The sequence below is a fragment of the Manacus candei genome, unplaced genomic scaffold (genome assembly GCF_025592945.1).
Source record: "Manacus candei isolate 608988 ecotype Guabito, Panama unplaced genomic scaffold, ASM2559294v1 h1tg000015l, whole genome shotgun sequence".
Taxonomy (NCBI): Eukaryota; Metazoa; Chordata; class Aves; order Passeriformes; family Pipridae; genus Manacus; species Manacus candei.
The window spans coordinates 5,356,460-5,383,007 of NW_026138063.1; the positions used below are offsets into that span (position 1 = coordinate 5,356,460).

Here is a 26,548-nt window from a genome sequence, read left to right on the forward strand (position 1 = left end):
AGGGCCTGAATTTTTTGCAGTGAAGTTGTCAGCTCAAGGATTCAAGTGGTCTGTACAAAGATTTGAAGCCATGGCAGAAGGGGAAGACAGGCTGTGAGGAGGAAAAGCCTTTCCCAGTACTTAAAAGAATCATGAAAAGAAGAAACAAAAGTAGTCTATGACACACCGGAAGATTATATACATGACCCACTGATCAAAGCAAAGATGTATCTAATCTAAAAGTCTTTCTTCACAGAAGGAAAAAACAAACCATCCTGTTTCCCTTCTATTCCCTTCCTCCTTGGAAAATGTTACTCATGGTTGTGAGCCAATCCTGGTGAGTTCTGGGGTAGAGGAGTAGTTAGCAAGAAAAGCGTGCATCAATAGCTGTTGCTTTGGTTACAAAAGCACATGAGCATGTATAGTTGTGACAAGTTATTTTCAGCTTTACACCATGAAATAGAGAGAATATTAATAAAAAAAGATTATGCTACCTCTGCTCAGTCTCTCTGTGGTGGAAAGTCCCAGAGCAGTGTCACATGCTGCATCATCCTGCATAACTGTTGCTGTGTGCTCTAATGACATAGAAACCACCCCTGATGCTGAGTGCACAGAACTCATCAGCTGCGGGGGGCAAAGGTTCTTACTGGTGCTGGGGATATATCTTCAGGAGCAGCTTCTCTTGAGTGCCAGCTATTAACTTGAGTGGGAGCAGCACTGGGCACCCAGCTGCCTCTCCTGCGTGCGTGTCAGCATCTCGATACTGCTGAATCCCTCGCGTAGCCCACGCTCAGGCACGCACACAAAAAGCACAAAATTGCAGAGCAATCTCTGTCTCCCGGTGGAAATCGAGTTCAGTGGGGAATCAAACAAATGGTTAGATCTCTACTGGCATTTCAAAGCTCCTGCAGTCAAAGATGACAGTGAACTTGGGAGAAGCGCAGAGAAGGAGTGGGAACGGGGCACAAACAGTGTGGTGGTGCCTCGTGGTACCACAGGGGTCCAGGGAGGCCCACACATGGACTTTCCATCAGGAAGAGGAATGAGCTGTGAGCTCTGGAGTGAAGCACTGATGAGCCAGAGTGCTACCACTGCCAAAATAATTTGGCCCTTGCTATCTGGCAGATGATGGTAATGGCTGGAAGTGATTCCATTCCCCCTTCAGTTCTGGTTCATTCCCACCTTAACCCAACCACAACTTCTGGTTTAGACACTACAAGGAGGAAATGTGATGAATCTTGTCCTTCATGCTTCTTTTTCGGCCCTGTTACATAGCAGGACAGTCTAAACCCCTGGGGGAGAGGACAGCTATGACAGCTCCCCCTTTAAAGGTTTATTCTTTGAAGCTTCATGTCCATGACATCAAGAAGGAAAGTCAATGGATTCCAGTGTTAAGAGACAAAAAAAGACATTCCATTTGAAGAAATGACCCCTTCATAAAACCTATTTGTGAACTCAGGATTTTAAACAAGTCTGACCCAGTGGGGAAAAAAAAATCAAACTGTTTTGTACAGAAGAAATTCTCTGCTGGAAAGCACACAGGAAAGTTCACAGGCACTGCAAACAGTAGCCCAGTGGGTAATTCTCTGAATGAGATGCACTTTGCACTCACAGCAGTACTGAAATTCAGCAGCTCCTGGGAATGAGATTTATTCAGTTTTACCAATAAGAATGCAACTAATAATAGTTTAAAAAAGGAAAAATTTACCACGCGAGGGAAGATAAAAGATCACATTCTGAACTTTATTACTCTGGCTTACGTCAGACATGTTTTGTACCAATACATATACAGTAGAGATGTCACAGATGATCTCATAGAATAAATCAAAATAAATGCCATCAGAATAAAACCCTGAAATTTTGCTACATGGTACATATACTGTTCCTAGTATTCTTAACTTCTTTTGTGTAGAACCTGAGGACCAGGTACATTCTGGGAGTCTGCAGCAACGAGCATCTCCCAGCAAAGGATCCAGCATCTGTTCACCTCCAGGTTTGTGTGAGAGCTCTCCTCAGAGCAGGAGGGACACCCTTAAACTTAAATTTGTGCTGATTGGACTGAACAACCATTTCAAATAAGTATCACTCCGACAAGTCTCATTAAAGTCAATGGTCTACTCCCCACATAAGTAATCTTTGTAGAGTGGGGTCTTGCCTAGTCATCCTTCACAGAGCACTGCAAGTTCCTCTGAGACCAGTTTTTACAGGCATTTTCTTGCTCCCCTTCCAGATGAAGAGTTTTGAAAGGTGTCAGAGGATTAGCACCATGCAAATTCCAAAAGGAAAGTGTCACTAAGGTAGGACAACGTCACAAAAAATAGCTTAGGGGACTATACAGTATCCAGAATTGAATTTTATAGCACTCCATAAAATTGAAGTATGAGTCAAGGGTTAACAACCTTGAATTTTGCCCTTAAAATTAGTCCAAGGAAGTCTACTTCATTATAAATACAGTAGTACCGTATAGTGTCCTGTTGATTGATATGCCCAAGAGCTACCTTTGTCGGTAGTCTTTTAAGCAGTAATCCTTCATTTTGATCTTAATAGTGAGATAGGTACCTCCTTCCTCATTGGGCTATCAATTTTTGCCTGCCAATACAGACGGATGAGGTCTCTTGTTGCGTACGCGGTGCCTCCCATCGTGATGAACATACAGTCAGCAATCATGGGGCTCCTGATCCCAAAAGCAGAATAAATGAGTGAGAGCAGGATGCAAATAGCAATATTTAAAGGAGGTAATATTAGAAGAGTGCAACTTGAGGTTTGTACCAAAAGATTACACATTATTCTCAGTCTTTGTCCAGCTTTAAGATAAACATTTTTTGAGCTAGTTAAGAGCTATCTGCCAACAAGCAACTCTACATTTTATTTTAATAACTTTCCAGTATTTTACTCTCAGCAAATATTTAATGGCTGCTATACAATATTTTAGCCTGGTTTTTCTTTTTCTTGCTTTAAATTATTTGTAGGTGAAATATATGTAAGTACATTTGTTCTAGGAACAGTATCAATGTATATAATACCCTTTAGCTTGACAGTCTTGGAATATCACTTATCTATGGCAAACACAGATATAGCTCACCTTTGATTAAACTATATCTTAAAACCCACCCCAAACTAAAAGTAATTAACTGTCTTGTCACCTAGCTGAGTATGCTTTGGTACTCCCACTGTCTGTGACAATCATTGCATTACTCTTTCTAGGCTGAGGAATATTAAAAAACTATTGTGCAAAGGATATTAATGCAGAGTCTTAACAGACTTTAGAAAATCAGTTTGCTTTTATGGCTGCCTCTCTACATTGCTCTCTGTTTCTTTTCCTCTAGAGATTCCAAATCCAATTAAATGTGACTAGATGTAATTCCAAATTGTCACTTTAGTCAATTAAACATATAATAATCTTGTGTACCTAATTACTAGCACCAAAAGTTTATTTGTTGATGTAGTGTTATCAATGTGTACTTCTGCATGTTCCCCTTATCATTGCCTATATATTAATTGTGGTTTGACATTACTGTAAATTGAATTTGAAATTTCCCCCTAGTTAAAAGTGTCTCACAAACAGTAATCCCAATCCAGTTGTAATACCCTTTCAGAATGTACTTTCCAAGGCTGTATTATGTTCTTAATGAGATATAACCAAAAATTCATGGATTTAACAATAAACATTTCAAAGCAGGCCCAGTATCAGGGGGTAACATATTGTTACAAACAGGAACTAAATCTTCCCTTAGATGTTCTCATACAGCTCCCATTAATTTCTCTGGGAGAAAAGCAATTCAGTGGGATCCATGGATTTCTGCATAAGGATTGGATTTAGCCATAAGCTTTATCTAATGCTCATTCAAATCATTGGCAAGAATCCTCTTGACTGCACTAGAACAAAGAGCAGTTTCTAATTGAACATCGTTAGCCCAGTCAGCACAGGATGAACAAAGGATGAAATCCTCATTGCCTGGAAAATAATTGGCAAACTGCTCATTGACTCCAAGTGGTGCCAGGGTTTAATCTCAGGAATGACATATGGATCCTGTGGATGAAGCAGAGGAGGTAAGCAAAGCATCCAGCTTTGCCTGCTTGACCTGCTGATGGTTTTGAGGAAAGACCTTCTCTGTGTCCTGAGGTGCAAAAGGGAAACAACCATATGGCACAATATTGAGGGAAGACTGAATGAATGTGTCCTGTTATTCTGTACCTTTGATCTCTTGCAAAGCTTCCAGCTCCCAAGGCAATGGCATTAGCTGGTCCATAGCAGTGTACAGGAGTGGTGTGGCTCCTGCAGCCACCTCAACAGACAGAAGGGACTTTCAATCTAAATATATAGCAAGTCTTAAGCACTGAAGCCTTGTGGTTTTTTGGAGCCAAAAGACATTTGCAAATGGTCATTTACAATTTGAGGTGCTATAGTTATATTGCCCCCTCAACTGTTGACATTTCAAAGATTAAAACTGTCAGGTCCTTAACCTTGAGTGTCAGTCACCCTGTTGTCGCCAGAGCCCGGACACTGGTTGAACACCATCAGTCAATACAGAGACTACCACAGAGTTCTCTGCCATCCCAACTGCAAGTTGTGGGCTGAGGAAGTCAGGATCCACCCCACTGGCAGCACAACACGACACCCAGTTTGTGACCTCCCATTCCTCAGTGGTAGCCAACGCTTGCTTCTCCCAGAGTGGCACTGCTTTCAAAGGTGCACAGCGCCCTGGGCAAACCGGGAATCAACTCTCATGCAAGTCACTTCATCTTTCTCCATTTTTCAGCACCAGCTGTAAAATGCAAACACTCATATTTGACTGATTTACTGATTTGGTGTGCAAGTCCCCCTGGCTCAACCTTTTGCTAATCCTTCACAGCCTGCACAGCACAATGTCGCTCTGATCGTGGCAGAAGTCTCCAGGCATTGCTGCACTCCAGACAAATGCCTTTTCTCTTTATTCTTCCTTCTTAATTTGTCCTTATTTAAATAATCAGAAGCACACTTACATTTTCAGCATTCGTGCTTAGTTTTTCAACAGCTGCTGCTATCCCTGCTAGTTTTCTCCTGTACTGCCATGCATTACATCAGGGATGGTGAGGCACACATAGAAAACCCCTCTGAGCTTTTTGAGTGCCTCCATCCCAATTTTACTTCTCAGTTCCTCGGTCATCAGGGAACACACATGGGTCAGGACCAATGCACTGTGACCTCAGGGCTTACAAGGGACTTTAAAAATTCCACTCTGAAAAGAAACACGAGGATTAAGGCTCTGTGTGTATGGCCTGTGTCCAACCCCAAATGTGCCCAAGTAAGAGACTTTTCGTTGCAGGTCTCCGGGTCTCAATGCATGGAACCAACATGATGTGCAATAGGGAACTGTGAATTTCCAGACACTGGAACAAAGGTGAAATTACAGTGCCTGAATACAATTACAGAGCTGGGCATTGAAAAATATTTAGGAACCTGAACGTTCAAAAAACAAGGGACTTCTTGAGGTATTTAGGCAGGTTAAAAGCCTGGCTCCCACTGAAATATGTGAAAGCTTAAAGCACTGAGCTGGGTCCTGATTCCCAGTGAATACCTCTCCATATGGCCTGTGGTAACAAAGATTTCCAGTATGAGATTGATGAGCCTGTAAGATACTCTGAAATAAGATTTAAGTAAGGAAATTTACTTAAGGAAATACTATTTATGAAATTATTATTTAAGATTCTCAGCTGGTGACCCAACTCATTAACATCTTGAAAGAAGAAATCTTCTGATACATAATCTGATATTCCCAAAACCAGAATGAGGGACCACTCCCTATCCTGTTCCAGTATCAATATCATATATTAAACATGATATGTAATGTCGTGCATTGGAATCAGCTGTTATATCATGGGGGGATTTTGGACAAGCAGTGTTGATCAGCAAGACCTCACTCTTTGTGCCTTGAGGGTGACTACATAGGAGTTCAACTGTGAATCCTCCTGAGCACAAGAAATATAAGGTACAAAAGAATGGGAAAATAGCTCTTATTTAGACCATGTAATGTATCTTTCTGTGTGAAATGCCATTTTTTTTTTCAGTTTTTAAAGACAGTGGGATTAATCTCTAATGGTAAAGCACCAAGATACATGCATTCTTCCTACCTCTGGCACAACTATTCATTGGTACTCAGAAGCATTTGCCTTGTATTTACAGAACCATCCACCACTGAATTTGAAATACTTAAAATATGCCTGAGTTTCAGGTGTGCAGCCCACCAAAGAACTCTGTCTGATATGAGAACTGAAGCAGTTCTGACAACACACCTCTGAAAACGCCTTAGGGGATGTTCAAAATATGACTTTATATTCTAACATTTTTATTTCCTAGTTGCTAGTTTGGGCCAGTATGAACTTCCACAGCATAACCAAACCCATCTGAGTGATGTAGTAAGCCTGGATCCAAAGGTGTTCTGCAATCCCTGCTCAATCTGGCCACTTGGTGGTGCAGAATAATAAGATATATTTCTATAAGTGCCAGTGAAGAGCAGACCAGAGATCCTGAACCATCTCCCTCAGCCCATCTTCAGACATGCACAGGACTGTGCATGAGTCAAAGGCAGCTTTTGGTGCGTGACGGCTGCTGACACCAACAGCCAGTGCCCAGCCAAATACTTCACAGCAGCCACGCAGGTCTGTGACAAGGAAATGGATGGTGTAGGTATAGAAATAGGCAGAATTTTCTGGAATGCACCAAAGTGCTACGTTTCCAAAGAAGAAAAGAAATTAATGTTGTTGCTAAAAACTTGTGTGTTCATTTACTGTTGTAAATACTGGAAATATGTGAGGGCGAGACTCAAGGTCAGCTCATTAATCCTTGGCTGCTCCCCTTGAGCTGTAGAGAAAGGAGAGAAGCCCAGAAGGGGAGAGGATTTCCCTGCAGATGGCAGAGCCTCAGGAATAATCACAGTCCATGCACATTAGAGTAACTTTCACTCTCCTATGCTATTCAGCCTTAATTGCTGCTAAGATCAAGAGGCTGATAAATGGCTGAAAATTACCTTTGCTCCCTACTTCAAGTGAACTCACCTGGATCTGCAGTAAGTGGTACTAATAGAGGCCCTCAGCCACTGCACTGTGATGTCAATCCTGTGTAGACCTACTGTTTGGAAAGGGTAAGTATAGCTCTGTTTTCAGCTTAACAGGAACTTTAATATTCCTATTTAGAACAACTCTGATGCACACACCTGGGTATTTGAGATCTCTAACACAATCATACTGAGCCCGAGATACAAAATGCAAAACAGGCTCCTGCTCTCTTCTGGCTGACATTCTTATTTTCTTCTGAGATTAGAAAATAAAAGTGATGTTTATAACTGAAGTAAGTAGAAGGTAGTAATTTTAATGCAATTATCCTATTTGAAAAGTGAACAAAATATGAACAGTTGATTTTTAAGTACCTTCATATATCGTAATTAAGTGTACTCTCATTACTTTTATGTTATGGAGGCATTTGGAAACCATTACATGGTCAATGATAAAGAGCACTTCAGAATACTGAGCAGGTATGAAATTGTTTATGTCTGGTTTTACTTATGTGTAGACTAGCCCCATAACGGGCAAAATGTTGTTATATATGCATAACATCTTGATGTTGCTATTTCCTGAAGAAGACTGACTAAAACTTCCTTTTGAACACTTCACTAGGGAGCCTTAAATGCACTGGGAAGCTGTATAAAACACTTCTGTCCTGCCAAATCCTCCCAGGTTGGTGATGGGATACACTTGCCGCCTTTGCTGAAGTTTCTGGGTCGTGAGCCCATTGCTAGAAAGCAGAAATAAGTTTCCTGCCAGGAAAATGGCCCTTGTATTTAGAATACATTTATTGTATTTATTATTATCTGTCCCATGGTTGCGTGCGAGTAACAACTTTCTTCGTGATATTGAAATTGCTCTGCTGTGATAACAAATGTTCCTCATTTAATGGCAAGTGCCACATAAGGACACAGAAATTGCCTTCCAAACGTGAGCTGAGCGATGCACAGGGAAACGACAAGGCTTTTAAAACGACAGGGGATGCTCAAGAAAACAGGTCACTAAGTCCAGCAAGACCTTGGGCTCTCCATGACCTGGTAGAAAACAGGCTGGGTGTGCTGTACAAATCCCAGGAGGAGTGGGAGGACCCTGTGCCAATGTTGTCTTCAGAGTGGAGCTGTTTGGAGAAGGGATGGGATGGGTGGGGTGAACTGCTGGTAACAAACGTGTAATGAAACATTCAGAGGTACATGGTCCGTGTTTGTTCTGGATTTGCTCTGCTCTCCTGTTTCCTGTTCTACCTCATGCTGCCTGAGTTTGGGACAGACCTTGTGCTGCCAATGTTTGGATTTACTTCTGGCAGGGGGTGTGGAAAAACTAGCACTGAAGGCTGCCTCTTGCATCTGATGTGACAGTAAGCTGCTGTTTGACACTTGGACAGTCTCAGGTGATAAAGTGTGTGGCACTGAGATACTGGCAAATTTTAGACACGGACTAACATTGTATATTGGTGTCAAAATTAATAACAGGCCATGTGGGCTTTCCTTTGGGCTTTGACTGATCCCAGCACGCTTCAGAGCTGCTCTCTTAGATCCAGTTTGTGAAGTGCTCCTGTGTGGAGGATGGAGATCACCAGCAGAAGCTCTTGCATCCCTTCCATGTGTGAGGGAAAACCAAATCCTGTTTCATTCCTAGTTCTGGGCCATGTGTCCACTGGGCACTGGGTGTAAGAATCACTGCTTTGCAGCCCTCACTCCTGAGGGGTCAGTGGGCTCTGACCCTGGCAGCTCCTGAAATAATAGTGTAAAATTAACCCTGCCCAGCTGTGGGAGTGCTCCCTCTCCCTGTTGGTGAGCACTGAGGCCCCGAGGGATGTCTGTTTTTGCAGGTGGGGTGGAGGGTTTCTGTTGCTATGACAACAGGGTTTTCTTTTTTCCTTTTGGTCAAATTGGATTTTTTTTCAGTTTAGAAAAACTGAAACAATTAGGATAGAGACAGAAGATAAACTTTCCTGCTCTCCCACAAGGATACTCAGGCAGGATGCAGAGGAAGGTAGCACGGAGGCAGGTGTGGGCAAAGGAAGGCAGCTGGTATCCCCAACCCCAAGGATTTACACATCTTTCCTTAAGACAACTGTACGCTTCATAAAACAAACCCAGACGTACAAACTAGCTCAAATAATTCACCTTGCTTTGTCACACTACCTTTTCAAGCCTGACTAAAAGGGGACACAGACCTGAACTCTTACGGAGGGCTGATGTTTACTTCTTGCAGACCTAGTTTGCTTTTCAGCTGACAGGATTTTCTAGATTATTATTTATTTTTTTTTTAATAGGAATGTCAAAAAGCTGAGTCAGCCATCCCACAGCTATTAAGATCCTAAAACTTCTTCCTCCTTACGGATTGCTTACCCCTACTCTATGCAGTCAGATGAAGATGAGTTGTTTGTTCTGGCAGAAGGACAGTCTATTTTTCCCTCCATATATACAACTAATTTCAAGTCACTGGTGTTCTAGCTGGTGATAAAAGAGCTATCTTAAGCTTTTCACAGAACGCAGTGACACTGTTAAATCAGCACAGCATTTTCATTAGCAGAGAGATGAGAGCTATACAGTTTAATGAGAAAAAGGGACAAAACACCTTTAGTGCAGCAGGTCTAAACCTCCAGTTTCAAAGGAAATAGGTGTTTTTCTGTAAGTTACACATTTTCACTTTACTACTGGTTCAAGGCTATTCAGTGTCAGCAATAGCCTGCACTGATGGAGTAAAGAAGAAAAATTGCTTTCATGCCTTATTGCTCATCTGGTTAGACCTTTTCCTGCAGCTGCATAACAGGCAGCTGTGGGACCAGAGCCCGTGGGCTTGGGGACCTGAATGTGTATGCTCTGGTAACTTTCTCCAGGAGCTTTAAGGCTCACCCTTGGGTGCAAGTTCCTTTTCTAGAACTCTAGTCCTTTGCCAGGATGCTTCCAGTTGCTGCTGTTGTGGACTGATCCTAAGGCTAAATGCCTTCTAATGCCTAAAACTTCCTGGTAACTTCCAGACTAAATTTATATACCACACATTTGATGCCCATTTATTCAAAGGCCAAGATGGTCTTTCAACTCAAATAGATTTTCTCCCTGCTGAGGTTTAAATCTTTACCGTGCTTGTCAAGAGCAGTCTTCTAACATCAGAGATACCAAAAGAGGAGAAATATATTTACTAACTGACACTTCAGTGAAAGTGGTTGCAGCACTTTGGAATTCATCGTTTGCAGATGCTGCGACCCCACAGTGGTGTTTCTGGGATTGCTTTACAATGCCAAATGGCCTTAGGCTGCACTCTACATGGTGGCATCCTATCACAGTGCCATCCCAGAGGAACTGCTGTGCAGCTGACAAAATTCAGAAGAGATGCAGATATCAGACTCCTTACATTAATTCAGACGTCCTTGCATTTAGACTCCTTCCTATGCGTATTCTCCTGATACTGGGCTGTGTGAGTGAAAATTGCACACAGAGGAACTTGAGAGATGCTTAAATTACAGCTGACCCTGCTCTAACCTACGACTTTCTCTGAACCGAGGAATTCGGTCTGGCGTGTCTTCAGAGACAAAATCTCAGGGGATCTCAGCTTGATAGGTAGACTGAGTTAAATGTGATTATCCATGCTGCTTGTGCCAAGCTGAGCTGCTCTCAACCAAAGCCACTCCTGTTCACATACCCAAACACTGCTCTAGGTGTTTCTCATGCACTATGCAATAACTTAAAAATCATATGAGGGGGCAGGAAGGCAAGAGATACTTAAAAACAGAAAAAGGAATAGATGACCATGCTCTTTTTAAAAAAACCCAAACATAAATAAATGATGGCTTATGCTAAAAAAGCCCAAGTTTGTATTTCCAGAGAGTGCAACTGCATATCTGTATGCCATGGGCTGTCTGTAATGAGCAGAGTACATTCTGCATCATGAGTGGAGTTTAAGACCAGTGACTCCAGAGAGATGACAGAAGTAGTGCTAAGCTTAGTTTAACACAATCTGCAGAAGCAGTTCTGCACAGTTGCTATAACACTATGTTAAACTAGGCTAAACTCTGAACACTGCTATAGTCACTGCTTTTGGAACCACTCTGGAGTCAGTCTGTCAGAATGTTCCTCTCCTTTGCAAAATACATAATCTCATTTAAAATCATCTAGTTTCCTGAAAGCTACTCAGTGTGGGGAAAAAAGTCTGACAGCATTCCCTCTTGCCTGCCGATATAGTAAACTTACTGATTGCTTATCTGCAGTGACACCAATCACAATTTTGTATTTATTTTTGAAATCATATTTATAAACACCTTCTTGGTTTATACTATCTTCTCAAATATGGCCATTTATTTGTATTACTTCTTAAGAAAGCTCAGTTTTTGAATATGTATTTTGAAATAAACTTATTACCGTTATTATTTTAAAAATCTTCAACCTGACTTGTAGGGGAAACCCTTCTTTCCTCCCCAACATCCCAAAAAATTCCCCTTCTATCATTTCCCCTGCTGGGATACTGGTGAATCTGGGTGTTTGAAAATATCCTGGAAAGGATTCCTCACCTGTCTGAAACATCTGGCTTAGCAGTGAACCTCACCTGATGATGACAATTTCTCTCTGAGGGTTTTACACCCAAGTGAAATATTCCAGGTGTATCTGAAATTGCATTTCTTATGAAATTTAGACAAAAGGGTTTCCTTACTTGGAGAGCTGATTTCTTCTGCCTGTACTAAGGAGTGAAAGCTGGTGGAGATTGCTTTGACATAATCTCAACGTGTGTTCTGCTGAAGGAAAAGTGCTTGTCTTGGTGTCTTTGGCAGAAGTCCTGCACAGAAAATTGAAGTTTATCTTCCCAGATCCTCTCTGCAACTCTGCTTGTCCGCTTGGATAATGTCTTCTTCTACCCCCTGTACTAACTGTTTCGCTGCTATTTTAACAGCTTCAGACCTGTACCATAAGCATCCATCTCAAAGGATGAGCAAAGTGACCCTTTCAATCTCTTGCCTAATTCACAGTGGCTGCTCTGCCATTAGTTACCTAATGATTTGTGAAATATTTTGTGATATACCTTGTGGTCTTCAGCTGAACAGTCCTTGTAAGTGTCCAATATTAGTAGTAATGGTGATACATAGCAAGTTACCATGGCACCATGGCATTTCCTCATGCATTTCTTTCAGTGGTTAAAAACTTCTGTTGTATAGTGAAAGTTTAAGTTTTTGGCAGCATCAGTGCAAGCACACAAGCGGAGCTTCCTCCTGCAGGCTTTCCTCCTGCCAGCAGTTCCCGTTCACACCAGCAATCTCATCAGCTGCACACAGGCTAAATTTTGCAGCGTAACACAGTGTACCCTGAGATCCTGATTATTTTTTTCTTCTCTCTCTTTCCCCACCCCCCCTCCCCATCATGTATTTGGAGCACATCTGAGCTTCTGCCCAGGGTTACAGGGAAACCAGAGAGTGAAAGATGCCTTTGTGCACGTAGCTTTTACCCCAGCACAGCCCTGGTTGCTGATCAGGGCTCACCCCTGTGCCCAAGAACCAGTGAGTGTTCCTACATGCATTTGCCTAACCACGACCAGGGATGTAATTGGGATTATTCATGTTGTGACAACCAGGAGGATTGGAACTCTGCTGCACATGAGATCATGTACACAAAGCCAACACAAAACTCCCACTGATTTTGGAAAAGCCTGGATATAAGATGATATCCTTACTACTGAGAGCTGGAATGAAAGAGATGTAGAGAATCCATTAGAGAGCCATGAGCAGTGCCTTGCAGCTCCAGAATATCTCCATAAGCACCAAAATCAAGCAGCTTGGTGCAGGTGATTCTGGAGAGAAGTTGGGTTTGGAATAATGCTCCTTTAAAAGATAAGAGAGATGGATGTGTTTAAATTTTTATTACTTAAATCATTAGATGATACTAATAGTCACAGTTTTAAGACATACCGTATGCACTTATTCTATACAACTCAACATTATATCTCAAATGTGATATGGACTCTCTCTCGACAGCTGTGATATACAGACAAACATTAATAAAATTTTTATTTAGGTGTATCATAAATGCAATTTTATTAGGGTTTTGATGATCATAACATAAGCAAAACTGCTAGAGTACAACTTCGAGTTAAGCCCTTCCTCTGCTCACATGAGTGTCAGGTGTCTGATCCATCTACCTGGAGAAACTGTGCATCTAGAATGTATTTAACATGAACTTGGAAGATTTCTGTACAAGGGATAGGTTCTATGTGGGTGGACCTTGACATGTTTCTTGGACCTTAACTTTAACAGATGCAGTTACAGGTGTAACAAGTTACAGGTTTTAAGTCAATGTCAGAAAAAGATGGAAGGACAAAAATAGCAGAAGCTCAGCAGCTAGATTGGCAGGCAGGGTGGCCTTCTGAGGGGGGCAAGGGGAAGGCAGGAGTGACAGCTCCTACATCTAATTAGTTCCACCTGTGAGATCTCCAGCAAGTGACTGGTTTCTCTGGTCGGCAGCACTTCAGTGCATGGAAAAAAGTTACACAGGCCTTGTTCTAGGATGCAAAGTTTAGTATTTATCACTACATACATGTTTTATAAGGTATTTAGCTTAGAACATCAACAAAGAGATTAACACTATATTCTATTACAATGAAAACTTGCAAACTGGCTTTTGTTTCCTCACTGGGAGTTTTGAATATCATGTTAGCATAACAAACTATTGCCTTTATGATTTCAGTATATTAATAACTACAGAACTAATCCTTTTTCTAGCCAGATCATTTATTAAAGTTTATTCATCATCTTGAAACTATGGCATGAATATATATGTAAACACATTCAGCTATAAATTCCCATTTATGGAAAAAACTGGTGCATTTTAGAGGTCCAAATGCTGTCTTTTCTCTATGTGTCCAGCACTCATGGACTGTATGAAAGAGGACTTCAGAAGGGGCTTTTAAAATACATTAAAACCTATAAGTATCTCCAAGATGCTGTAGCCTGGTGAATCAAATTAACTCTTCCTCCAAGGCACACGAAAGAAGGCCTGAAGCTCTGAATGGTAACATCTGCATTTGCAAGTAATTAGATAAATAAGAACATTTCTGTTCTGGCACAGTAAAGCTTTACTCTGTTTGAGCAGAGCTGCTTTGTGCTCTGGAGATGCAGTTGTGCTGAAGACCATCCTAAAGAACTAGGAAGCATCTTAGAACTGTGCTTTCACACTCCAGCATCTGAAAAAAAACCACTCAGAAAACTGTATTAAGAGAAAGCATCACTGCAGGAACTACCTCCCTGGGAAGAAGGGCTGTGTGTGTGTGTGTGTGTGTGTGTGTGTGTAAAACCAATGACAAATGATCTCGTAACCCAAGGCGTTACTGGAGGAAGGACAGGCCTTAGTGACTGGGAGCACATCTAAATACTGAACTAATACAATGTGAGAATGAGCACAGGATGTTAAAAATTAGTTGCTCTTAATGAGGAAATGAATCACTCTTAGCAGCAATGAAAAGATAATGCCAACAGCAAACACTGCAGCTCTCAGCCAAACATAATTTAGATCTGAAGTTCAGACAATACTGATGGTAACCAAAACTTAATTCAACCAAATCAAAATGACCAAATCATCAAATAATATCATTTAATGATTTGACCAAAACAGTAATACTTTATGTAGATGACAACTGGTGACTCTGTAAGCTGTTTTAAAGATTATTGCTGCTGTAAACTGTAGTCAACAGTTGATAATAGTAATATTGATTTTTTTTTTTCATTTTCACCCCCCTCTCCAAGTTATGGCTTCTACCACAGCTAAGCAATAACACTGCGAGGGGAACAAATTAAAAAAAATCAATGATTCCCTGGTAGTTAGCAACACATTTTCTGTAAGACTTTGAGCAGGATGTACTGGGATAGGCTTATAATAAATATAGAACTGTGGCAGATTTTCATAGAATTAGATATCAGCTCTTCATTTTTCCATCTTGATTTTTTTTTTAACGTGTCTCAAAGAGATCAACTGCTTCTCTTGATCTATAAATTCTATACTGAAAAATAATATAGCATGCCCTAAATAGCATGAGCAAACAGCAGAAGGCTACCTTTGACTCCTGGAGTTTGGTTTGATTTTGCTACACTCTCTGTAGTCTATACTCTAGAAATAATTTCTGCTGTATTCCTGCTTTCCCCCAAAGTAGCCCTTTGCTGTGCTGATGCTCCAGTTCAGTGGCCTTTGTGCAGAGCAGTGCTCATTTAACACCAGGTGTGCACCAAAGCTGTGAGGAGCTGCCCCTTTGGCTTTTAAATCTGACTCTGTTGTGTTTCAGGTGATTTTGGTGAAAAGGCAATAAAAAAAAAAATGAAAAGAGGAAACAAAGGACTTGTACAAAGGTTAAGTGGAAAACCCTAATTCCAGGAAGTTTTCCTCCAAATAGGAGCAGATGGTGGACCCATCTGGCCAGGCAGAAATGTGCCAGGCTGGGCATACTGAGAACAAGTCCATGCTCCAAGATCCACCTCCAGCCGTGAGCATCTTGATACTAGGCTGGTTAATCCAGTAATTAATTAGGAGGGATGAGTTTCAAGAGTGAAGCTTGAAAGGAGAATTGGGAAGGGAAGAAGGTGGTGGACACACCGGTGGCAGCACGGTTGGGACAATGTCTGTATGTGCTTTGTGCCATGAGCAGAAGCATCTTTGGTCTTTTCACTTGTGTGCATTTCACGGGATCTTCACATTAAAAAGAAAAGGTACTTTCAACAGAAAACATCTGAAAATATTCTGAAAAGCTCTTACTTTGCACAGAGAAAACTTCTAATCGGCAAAACTGCAAATAAAGTCACTACATCTGAAGATTAAAACTTGTGTTCTTGCCAGGTTTTGCCCTCATCTGTCAAATGACTAGGCTAAAGTAAACTTGAAATAGATTTTCATTTATTTTTCATCTTCACTGTAATCCAAAGACTGCCCTGTTAAAAGCCTTTCGTAAATCATTTGGTCAGTTTTTCTCAACAAAACAGTCTTTAAGTAATGCCGTATATCAGCCCCTTTTTTGACGTTTTCATTTTTTCATCTTGACATCTTCTCTTAAAAATAATACAGTGTTTGTCCTGTTATCTTTTTTCAGACACTGGGGGTGTAGGGGGAGGAAGAAGGCATCAACTCTCTCCCCATCACAGCAATTGGAGGTATGCAAATGAAAGATGTACTCGTCAGCCTATGGTTTTCCTTTCAATCTTAATGCCCAATGTTAAGGCAAATGTGGCAAGAAACTCAGATTGCTGCATCAAAACTGGAAGCTGGAAATCACACAGCCTTTTCCCTAAGGTGCACAGTATCAAATTCCTTCCGAAACGCAACAGGGATTTAACTCTAATCTGACTGACATGAAGAAGTGCCTCTGCTACAATCCACCGCATCATTCGTGTTTGGCCTTTACAGGCCAAGAAAAAGTCGATGAGATAATTCTATAGATGAAACAAGTGAAAAAATACACTCCAATACTAAAGCAGATAAACTCATTTTTCTTGCTTGTCCTGTGAGTAAAAGCCAGCTGGTTTGTAGAGGTGTGTGGAGCTCTTTCTTTAATTAGAGTAGCAACTTTTTCTTTTTCCTAGTTATTCACACTTTCCTGAGATACAGTGTGGTTTAATAGTCAATTATAATTGACTGTTAAGAGAGGAATTAGGTGATTTATCAGAAGTAAAAATTCAGTGCTAAAACAGTATCTCTGCAGAGAGATGTAAAGCTGCAGGGGTGGGTGCTGAGTGACTGCACAGATGCAGTTGCTGAGCCATTCTTCACCACAGCACTAAAGACAATGTCAGTGCAAGTGATGTGTCAACCAGTGTTCAGCAGAGCCATGTATTCCAGTGCTGTAGACCAGTACAGTGCTTTTATCTTCAGTGAACAGTGTCAATCAGTACAGCTGGTGATCCAACCCCAGTATACTTGTGGATGAACCCGATAAATCCTGTATAATTACACTGAACCTCAACTTTCTCCTTTTTCTTTGTTTCATCTGTGTAGCAGGCAGCTTATTGTCTGTGGTATAGTTCTAGTCTTACATCTGTTTGAGTCTGCTGAGCTCTGTTCTGTGATCCCAAGGGCTGGTTTAAGAGCTCAGCTCTGATAGAGACAGCCAGATTCCTGAACCTTATGGTAGCCAGGAATCAATCTCATGGTATTTTCCTGTAATTTGCATGTGCAGTGATATTAAGATTTTACTTAAGTTCTATCTGAGGATCTCATGGTGGCACATTTGCTTGTAGCCAGCTTTGTGTTCTAAACCACTTCTCTTTCTGGTGCTGTTGTAGGGAATTAAGAGGGATGTGTTTTGGATGAACAAAAGTTTGCAAACATTTTTCCTCGATTTGAGAGTTTACCAAAGATGACACCTTGAAGAGGGTAAAAAAAACTCCCTGTTGGAACAAGCTGGTGGAAATATTTGGTTGGGTCATGAGAGCAGGCATGAGGAAGCTCTGTCTCCCAGAGGACAAGAGTGAGGTGGTTTGGGTGCTACTAGGTATTAAGAAGTAAAGGGAGAAGAAGGGTGTCTGTGGTGAGTAGACCCACCTGAAGAGACGTGAGGGAGACAGGACCTTTTTCCTGAGCTTGATTTCAGCCTCTTGATGGCTGGACAGGTTCAGAACCATTGGTCCCTGGGGAATTTTCATTCTCTTTCCACGAAATGCCTGGCTGTGACCATGCCCACCCTGCCCTGCACTTGGGGACTTTTTACCCCTGCATGAGTGCTCTGGTCTCTGAAGGAGGGAGCACCTTTACCTCCTTGCCCTGGCCACTCTTTTTAAAGAAGTGATATGCAAAATTAGATAACATCTCTATTACAGAGAAAAAAGATGGAGGACAAAAGGGTCAGGATTGCTTCGTAGATGTAGCTACAAGAGTAGCTGCATGGAATACTGCTTATCAAGGCAAATTTGGCAGAGTCCAGAGTGGGTCTCTCTGGTAAACTGATAAATCATTAGGCGACTCTTATATATAGCCATCACCACTGAACAAAACACTGACAATCTACCAAACCTAGGTGGATGAAGGAAGAGGACCAAATCCTCTTACACTTGAAGGAGGACACTTGACTTCTCTTTGTGCAGTTGGATTTTTTTGCATGACCCATCAGAAATAAATGCAGTTATGGCATCTACGGGTAAGGACTGTCAGTTCACAGAATAAACCATCTCATGATGTTTTCATATTTAAACAGACAGGAAGGGAGGAAGTGTGGGTTCCCAAAAAAGGTTTCACACAACGCCTTTTCTCTGTCAGTGAAGTGAAATATAACTGCCATGCTAAAAGGTTTTGCAGCAGTAATTTGCTTTGAATTGCAAGCATAAGATAAATGTGCTATACAGGTCTCAATTCCTCAGCTGTGAAGGTGGTAAAAAGGAGAATATTCTCTGGTCCAGAACAAAAAGATATTTAAAACTATCTTGTTTCAAAGCTCCCAAAACATCTTAACACAAGTGAAGATACTCTGCACTCCCTGTCTTGTTTGCACAACGTACTGCCCACTTGCTTTCCAGCTCTAGCACCAAATTTTCTGCTGTCATTAGGACTGCTCTCAGGTACCTCAACTCTAAAACAGTTCAATGATGCCAGACTTTTCTTTCTACAAGGAATTGTATGTCATCATGGCTTTTGTTTTATTTTTCAAGTGTCCCTTTGCTTAATAGGATCTCATCATATGTGTAGATAAATGTTTTTGCAATATAGCATCATCAAAGTCAAGGGGGATGTAGCCTTTGACCTCAGTGGAGGAGATCTCAGCCCTTAAAATAGGAACCATGTCACTGATATGGTGACCTGGAAATAACTTATGACTCAGAGCTGAGCATCAGAATCCAGAGAAAATGATGCTCATTTAAAAGGTAATAAAAAGTTGAAGCACACGGAAATATTTGAAATGCTGCACGAGAAGGAATTATTTTTAAGAAGACTTCTGGTTTATATTATCCAGAGCACCCCAATGGAATAGCTCTGTATTAATAATATCTCATCTATTATGTATATTGTAATATGCCTAACACAATTGCTGAAGTAATTTGGTGCTGCTAATTCTTCTCTTTCTTTTTATTCCCTTTTCTGAAGAGGTAAAGAGATTAGGAGAGTAGTTTAGAGTGAAGTATACATTGCACTACAGACTTCCCACAGATTAGAACTATCAGTTATTGTATTTCCTGTTTTTCTATTTCAGCCTAAAAAATCTATGCACTTCTTGAGCTCCACTTTTATTCTGACTCCATTTTAATGCCCACTGACTGCACTGTATCATCTCATCATTGTATTACTTATTTTTGATTATTTAATATTTCACTAGAATTCCATTCTCAAGTTACTTTAATATAGTCCTATTTTAAAGGTGCCAAATAAGGAACCTAGGAAATGAAGAATTAGCTGAATATTGAATTTTTAGCCTGAAAGTTCTGAATAATCAGGGTTAAAGAGTCCTGTCTGGTCCTGTCTATAATACACTGACCAATACGAGATGTCTTTTGAGATGTCTTTTCTTCTGACATACTACATAAAGCTTCATCATTGTAAATTATTTTAAACCTTTTGTAAGTGTTTGAAAAGTCACTGGGAAAAATGCAGAGGATTTAGAAGTAAATCTGTGAGCCTTTAGCTGTTTCAGATTTTCCTCCCACTGTGCCTCCATAAGAGATTCCCTCTGTTAACTCATCACTAAAGCAATTGTGTACTACTTAACAGAGGTGCTATTTTCTACTTCATGTGTCTCCCTATGAATTGTGCAAGAGGCATTAGAGAACCCTGCCTTCCACTGAACACATAAAAAGGCATAGCAGAAAAAGCTTTACAGATTTATTGCATTCTCTATGCGTTGCCTTTCTGGGAGGGAGGGAGAGAATTGGAGCGGGTCCTGCTGTGGAGCAGAGTCTGCAAGGACACAGGAAAATCTTTGCTAACCCCCAAAGACTTTGAATAGCTCTGTACAGCAGTCCTTATTATCATGTACATATTTTTCAGGTACTACTTAGAGATAACATTGAAGAAATGTGACACAAAGTCTGGTTCCTCTTTCTCTCCTCAACCCTTACATCCACGATTTCCAGATCAAGGGAAGGACGGCAGGGATTGAAGTCCAGGAATGCTTCGGGAGGAGGTAGGACACAAATATCTTTCCAGATGGAACTTCCCAATGCACCTCTCACCACCAGTCATAGGTTTCCTATGCCACAGGAGCTATCCCCTTGGGAAGAGGTGTGATTTTCCACCTGTGGTGGGCAAACTCGTGTCCTCACTGGGGAGCCAATTTCCAGAGGAGTCCTGTGGCACCAGCAGCCATACTGCAACTGGGCAGGGAGTGGTCACAAAGAGGCAGATATGAACCCAAATCCTTTTTGTCACTTGCTGCTGGGTAGGTGACATTAACCTCTTCTGCATTTTCTAGTGCTTGATCCACATACAGAATCTGTATGAACAACTGGGTGAAGCCATATGTCTGTCATTCCCCAAACCCTGTGTGCCATGAGGACCACAGAAGCAGGGTTAGTACAGCAGCAAAATGCATCTTTCCAATAGAAAGGTTCTCTGTTGTTTTCTCATGTGCTGACAGAAAGTCCCATGCTCTCAATGCAGATTTATTTTATCCTACTTGGGGGGAAAAACAAAGTAAACAAAGCAACTTTAAGGGTATATAGAGTCTCATCAAGAAAGTTACTCATAAAATGTTTTGGACAATCTCCATCTTCAATTGTCCTGGAGTCCAGCATGACTCTCTCCAATTTCAAATAAAATTAAGTCTTAACTGTTGCTGAGCTGTGTCTGTGATACACCAAGGGTTGTTTTTCCATGTGCAATTGTGGCTTTCTGGATATCTCAGTTGGACCTGGCCCTCTGAAGAGTGGGTGTAATTGGGGGACTGCTCTGCTCAAATGCCATGCTCTGCTTCAAGATTGTTTTCATTTGGGGCAAATATTCAACCACTGGCATTATTAGGCTGAGCAACATAAGGCCTAAGTACTAATCTGAGGTTTCTTAGTCAGTTCTTGACTTCTCAGACCTTCACTGTTTTGCCATCTGCTATAATTGAAAATTGCCTTCTGCAACCGAAGGGAAAATCTAATTTCTCAGCAAGCCATATGGGGTTATTAAGATCATTAAACCCTGGTATGCCATAATGCCTGGGCCAAAAGGACCACAGGGCACGCAAATATTGTGTGATTCATTTTGTAGCTTCAGACTGCAAGTTAGGAATTATTTTGATGGCTATCTTATGATGAAAAGTGCTGGTCAAGTAGGTTACAGCAGATGTTGATTGGTGAGGTCAATCCATGGCATGTTTGCTCAGAGCTGTGACGGATGAGACGTGGTTTTAATGGTGTTTGATCACAAAGGGTAAATCTTTTGTATCAGCCTGACAAATGATCAGAAACCAGCCAGTGCCCTTAGTTGTGCCAGTGATGCTAAAGGCAGCCTTGAGTAATAAGAAACCAGAGAATACAATTTCCACTTTTCAGGAGGCCCCAGACTTGGCTTCTCATACAGGGTCTAAAGCTGATGATATAAATTGTACTCCCCTTCCTTTCTTAAGAATGGGAAAGCTATTCCCCTGCAGTTGCCTATTCTTGAACACTATAAAACTGAACTGCTGGAATTTTTCCTCTATTTTCTCTGTTTCTCTAGTTGTGATATCTAGTTGTGATATCTAGTTGTGATATTTTGTGAGATTTCTCCCTTGCAAACCCACTTCTACATATTTGATACAACCATGTGTGAGAATATTAAAACTGATTTTTGGCTAACGAGGCTTCAGAAATGAATGCAGGAGCTGTGAAATTTACATGAAATTAAAGAAAAAATACTTCAGTAAATGCAAATAAATGCAGAAATGAATATTTTAATTTGGATTCATGATTAACGCCAAAGGATTACCAGCAAACCATTACAATGTGATGACATAAAAACTCAATGGAAATAAAAATTCTATATGCACTAGTTAACTGATGGAAGGAAGCTATTTTTAGTAGGACAGCTCAGACTAATTTATTTGTTCTTTTAAAAAAAGAAGCTATTGATTGTATTTCAAGTTTTGTCTGTGATAATTATGTCTCAGAATATTTTTACTGGTATAGTATTGTATCAGTTTCTGCATTTTACAATGGGCCAACCAACTATGATCACTAGATTTATACCCATTCTTTAACTTATTAAATGAATGGTATTGAAAATAGGCATTGCTGATTGTCACTTTTCTTTATGCTATGTAAATAAAGGAGTTAAGAACAAATTGTTATAATTATATACAAGAATAATATATAAGAAAAAAAGTGAAAATTTTTTCCCTCCCTCAGTTTTCCAGTGATCTCAATCTGACTGCATTTATTTCCTCTGTACGTCCGGGGTTTCTGTAAGTCATGGTTTCTGTTTTAAGACAATAAGAACCAAAGCATGTTTGAATAGGCTTTAGTTTCTGTAGTACTGTGGTCAAGACATATTACTCTTTTGAAATCAAGACAAATTAAATTAGGTAAAAAAAAGTATTTCCTGTTCTAGTCATACTTTGACTGTCCAAATAGCTTTCGTGTTTTAGTGTCCTTGGAAATCACAGTTAGAATAAGAGTATGATATAATTTTCCCAAAAGTCGGGAGTCCACTTATTGTTTAAATATATTTTTTTCTTTTCTTTGAGAAGCCATGAAAAAGTGTGGTTGGTTTTTAATTTGCATGAGGCGTGTGTTTTTTGAAGTTTTTGTTGTTCTCTACCCACTCCTCAGGCTGACAGCCCAGGATGGCACTTGGAACTAGTCTGAAGGATGCACACCCATAATGTGCGTAGGCTCCAGGTAGGCATAGCTTTCCAGACGCAAAATCCTTGGGAAAGGGGTGGGGATGAGTGGAGATGGGAGTTGAAGACCTTGTCATTAGGTCAGGATTCTCAGACATCCCATGACTGTGAACCTGCTGCCAGGATGGCATTGCATTTCCATACCGACACACCCTTCCCCCCTGCCTCCTGTGCCTTAGACATGAGCCTGTGCCTCCTCTTTTGTTGTAACTACTCTTCTGTAGTTACATTCATTTGAGATGACTGTATGAAAAAATCCTCACCCTGCACTAATTGCAGTGTCCATCTTAATACATCTCAAACAAGGGGAAAAATGAACGGAGGCCTCAATAATGAAGTGTTGCTGGCATGACATGCATGCGCTTAACAGAAACTATCATTGTGTCTGAATGCTAATTAAAGGCAGCACAAACCCAGTAAAATCCTAACTCATCTGAAACTAATGGGAATTTTATCTCAACCATGTGCAAGTTTTGTTTCTGGCTTCTTTAAGCACTGCTGGTGGTGCTGTTCTTTGATGTGGATCACAAGTGAGCCCATGAGGAATTATGCAATGGAAACAATTTGAAGCCATCCCTGACCTAATCTGGCTCAAAAAAGATCAAGAGCTCATAATATGCTTACTGTCATATAATGCTGAGCACGTTTATATTTGTCTAACTTGAGTTTTGAGGGTGCCATGAACTATGGATGTGACTTCCCCTTAATATCTTCACCTTCTGCATTATCAGAGCAGTAAATGCATACATGACTACCGTGGTGAAAGTCTCAAATTATGAGAATTAGTCCAATCTAAACATCAGTGCCACATGTAAGTTGTGTTTTATTGATTCCTCTTTTTCTCATTGTTAGACTGATTCCTTCTACACAGGATATATTCATAGTCTTTGCTTAATTTTTTATTTCAGCCTTAGCAGTGTATAGAATCCAAATTTATTTTTACCTGTGTGAATGATTCAGAGCAATACCAGGTTTCCCCAGTTTTTAAGTAGCATATCAGCTTTGCCTCAATATCACTGGCAACAGTGCAAACATCTTTTGGGGATGTCTTCAAGGGCTGGTCTAAGAAATGCCTTTAGTGCAAAGCTGTACAAGAAACAAACTCACTAATTACTGGTGTTATAATACAGTGTTTGTTAGGTAGAAACACTTTTTGTCACTGATAAATGGAGAAAAATGAAGTAAAATATACCCTGGTTTTAACTAAAGTCAGTCCTAGAGAAATCAGTGCAAATATATGGGAACATAATACAAAATGTGGTGTCATATTCCCAGAAGGGAAAGAAAAAAAGGCGGAGAATGAGCTAAAAACTAAAAAACACTGTTTGGGAAAGGTACAGTTTCTTTCCTATTTTCAAAAATTAAGGCTCAAGTTCAGGCTCCCCAAATCCATGGCTGTCTTCGGGTCAAGGTCGAAGGAGAAGTCTGAGAGCTACTTACTTCAGTAAGCCAGTGGTAAACTCTGCCTTAGGCTTTGCTTTGTCCCACAGGTAGGAAAGAAATGAGTGATACAAGCCAAGGAAAGCAGAAACTCTCCTCTTCATTTAATGGGAGGACTTGTTATTCCAGAAAATTGCTGTGGAAAGTAAAAGGGATGAGGTTAAGCATCTTTCCCATTTTCTTGAGCTGTACAGAACTTAGTAGAGAGAAATATCATGTTTTCTGTTTTAAAATACTCTTTTTTTTTTCTGGTAGATAAATCACCTGCTGTTCATGACAGCCAGTGACTTTCTCATTAAATAAGGTTCTAATTAATAATATGCATCATTAGAATTAGATAACCCACAACTTCTTAAAAATTCAGAGAGCTCTCAGCACTGGCAGAGCTGTGATACTGGGCAGGACCTACTTCAGTCTTCAAATCTTTGTTTTATTGATCTACAGGCAAACTGATTTTGTAATGCCAGAAAGTAGTGAAAATTGACATTCAGTTCTTGAGAAAATTCAACTCTAAGCACATAGATTAAGTCTAAGAGCCCTGTCTTTCAGGACAATAACCATATAGTGCTACTAATGAAAATGCGATTGAACGCCCTTTGCTTGGATAAGCCTCCCTAACAGGATTGTTTAGTGTGCAATGATTTCGTCTGACTAAGTGACTTCACTGAGAATCAGCTTTAAAAGTAGATTTCTAATGAAGACTAACAAAGTAAAATTTTTCTAGGCTCTGTGCTTAAACTCTTGGATCACACTGAGACCAATGCTGAGGACCTGCTGATGTGGATGGAGTGGATGAAGGCAGCCTCTGCTTTAAGTGGGGTGTTACCAAGGGACTCTTGCTTGAATCTGTTTTGCCAATCACCACAGCTTTAAAATAGAAGGAGGGGCATCTGGCTTGTTTGTCCAACTCCTCATCCCTAATGAGATTAGTTATAATAATTACTTTCTTGTGTCTATGTATTTACAATGCAATGGTTGATCTGTAGGAGGTGCAATGTCAACTCAGCAGGTTGAGATCTCTTTAGATGATTAAATCTGTCAAGAAGAAAAGCTCTTCTATATATGTATTTTCCTCCCTCTGTCTGGTCCTTAAACCCAAGAAGGATTATTGATTCACATCCACACTTAGCACCCTCAGAGATAACCCTATCTTTCATCTTTTTGTCCATTGGTTAGAGAGATCAGCTCAATTCTTTACAGGCAACAAGGGTCATTCAAGGGAGTGTCCCTACAGTTCAGGTGTGACAAATATTTTTTCTTTCCCATTCCTTCTCTACTGAGCAAAGTTAAACAGTGTATATAATAACACCCATACCTTTAAGATTTTCTACCATCTTGTTATCAGTAGAAGTTATAAATCAGAGTATTCATCACTTTTAACTTTGCTCATGGTACCGCATATGTCTGCTGAAGTGTCTCTGTGGATAAGATGGGCTATATGTAGCTAAAAGACCCAGAGAATTATGTTCACATCAGTGAACATAAAAGTATCATCAAGTTTTTCTGTAATAACACTTTTCAGCTGAATTGGCCATGCTGTGACCTCTGTTAAATTTATGGGAATGAGAGATTTGAGGCTACTCCATGAACTTTCAAGTTCTTGAATGATTGTGAGAAGAAAAGAATCGTATAGGGATCCCTTCAGTATAAAGTGCTGCAATTCAGAATTTCCTTGAGTCTTAGTGCTGATATGAAGAGTTATGTTTAGACCTACATAACCCCTCAGTTATCTTTGACAAAAACCAAGACATGAGTCTCTCTAAACCATATCTGAACAGATAAGGATTCAGAAAATATGTTTAAATACAGTGAAGATTGGATTCTGTCAAGTCTTCTCTAAGACATCTCAGAGTAAGAGTTCAAAGAAACTAATAAGTCAATCTTTATTCTCACAAAATCAGAGTCATATTTTAAAGGGATGTGCCTGTGTTTGGGACCATCTAAGCTGTATACCTTTTCTGTCCCAGTCTCTCTCCTGGTTTTTGTGTAGCATTTCCACAGCAGATCAGTGCAGACCAGTTTCATACAAACAACAGCAACGTGCACAAAAAGTAAGATTCAATTTAATTTTGCAGAAACTGTTCCTTCTGTACTAAGCAGAAAAGTTATGAATGTACAGACCAGCCTTAGTGTCTGGTGTTAGTGAGATGCACAATTCAATCTGCTCACTGCTGTAAGGACTTTTTTGGTAGCAATATAGACTCCACTGGTAAAGGCTTCTGTTGGGTGAACTATCTCTATGCAGCCTGAAAACCACATCGTTTTCCAAGCTCTGATAGAGATGATGCCTTCTCTGTGTGTGTGTTTCACCACCCTTTTCCTGATCTTTCTG

General features: G+C 40.5%; 1 protein-coding gene across 1 annotated transcript in view; it reads right to left on the reverse strand.

Moving 5' to 3' along the window:
- Window positions 1-25,616, reverse strand: part of SPATA16 (spermatogenesis associated 16) — a 38,816-nt gene extending 13,200 nt beyond the window's left edge. The window contains 5 exon segments of the mRNA XM_051781299.1: window positions 2,569-2,653; window positions 12,740-12,829; window positions 23,720-23,760; window positions 23,762-23,849; window positions 25,612-25,616. Of these exon segments, the coding sequence (XP_051637259.1) occupies window positions 2,569-2,653; window positions 12,740-12,829; window positions 23,720-23,760; window positions 23,762-23,849; window positions 25,612-25,616 (309 nt within the window).
- Between the last annotated feature and the right edge of the window lie 932 nt (window positions 25,617-26,548).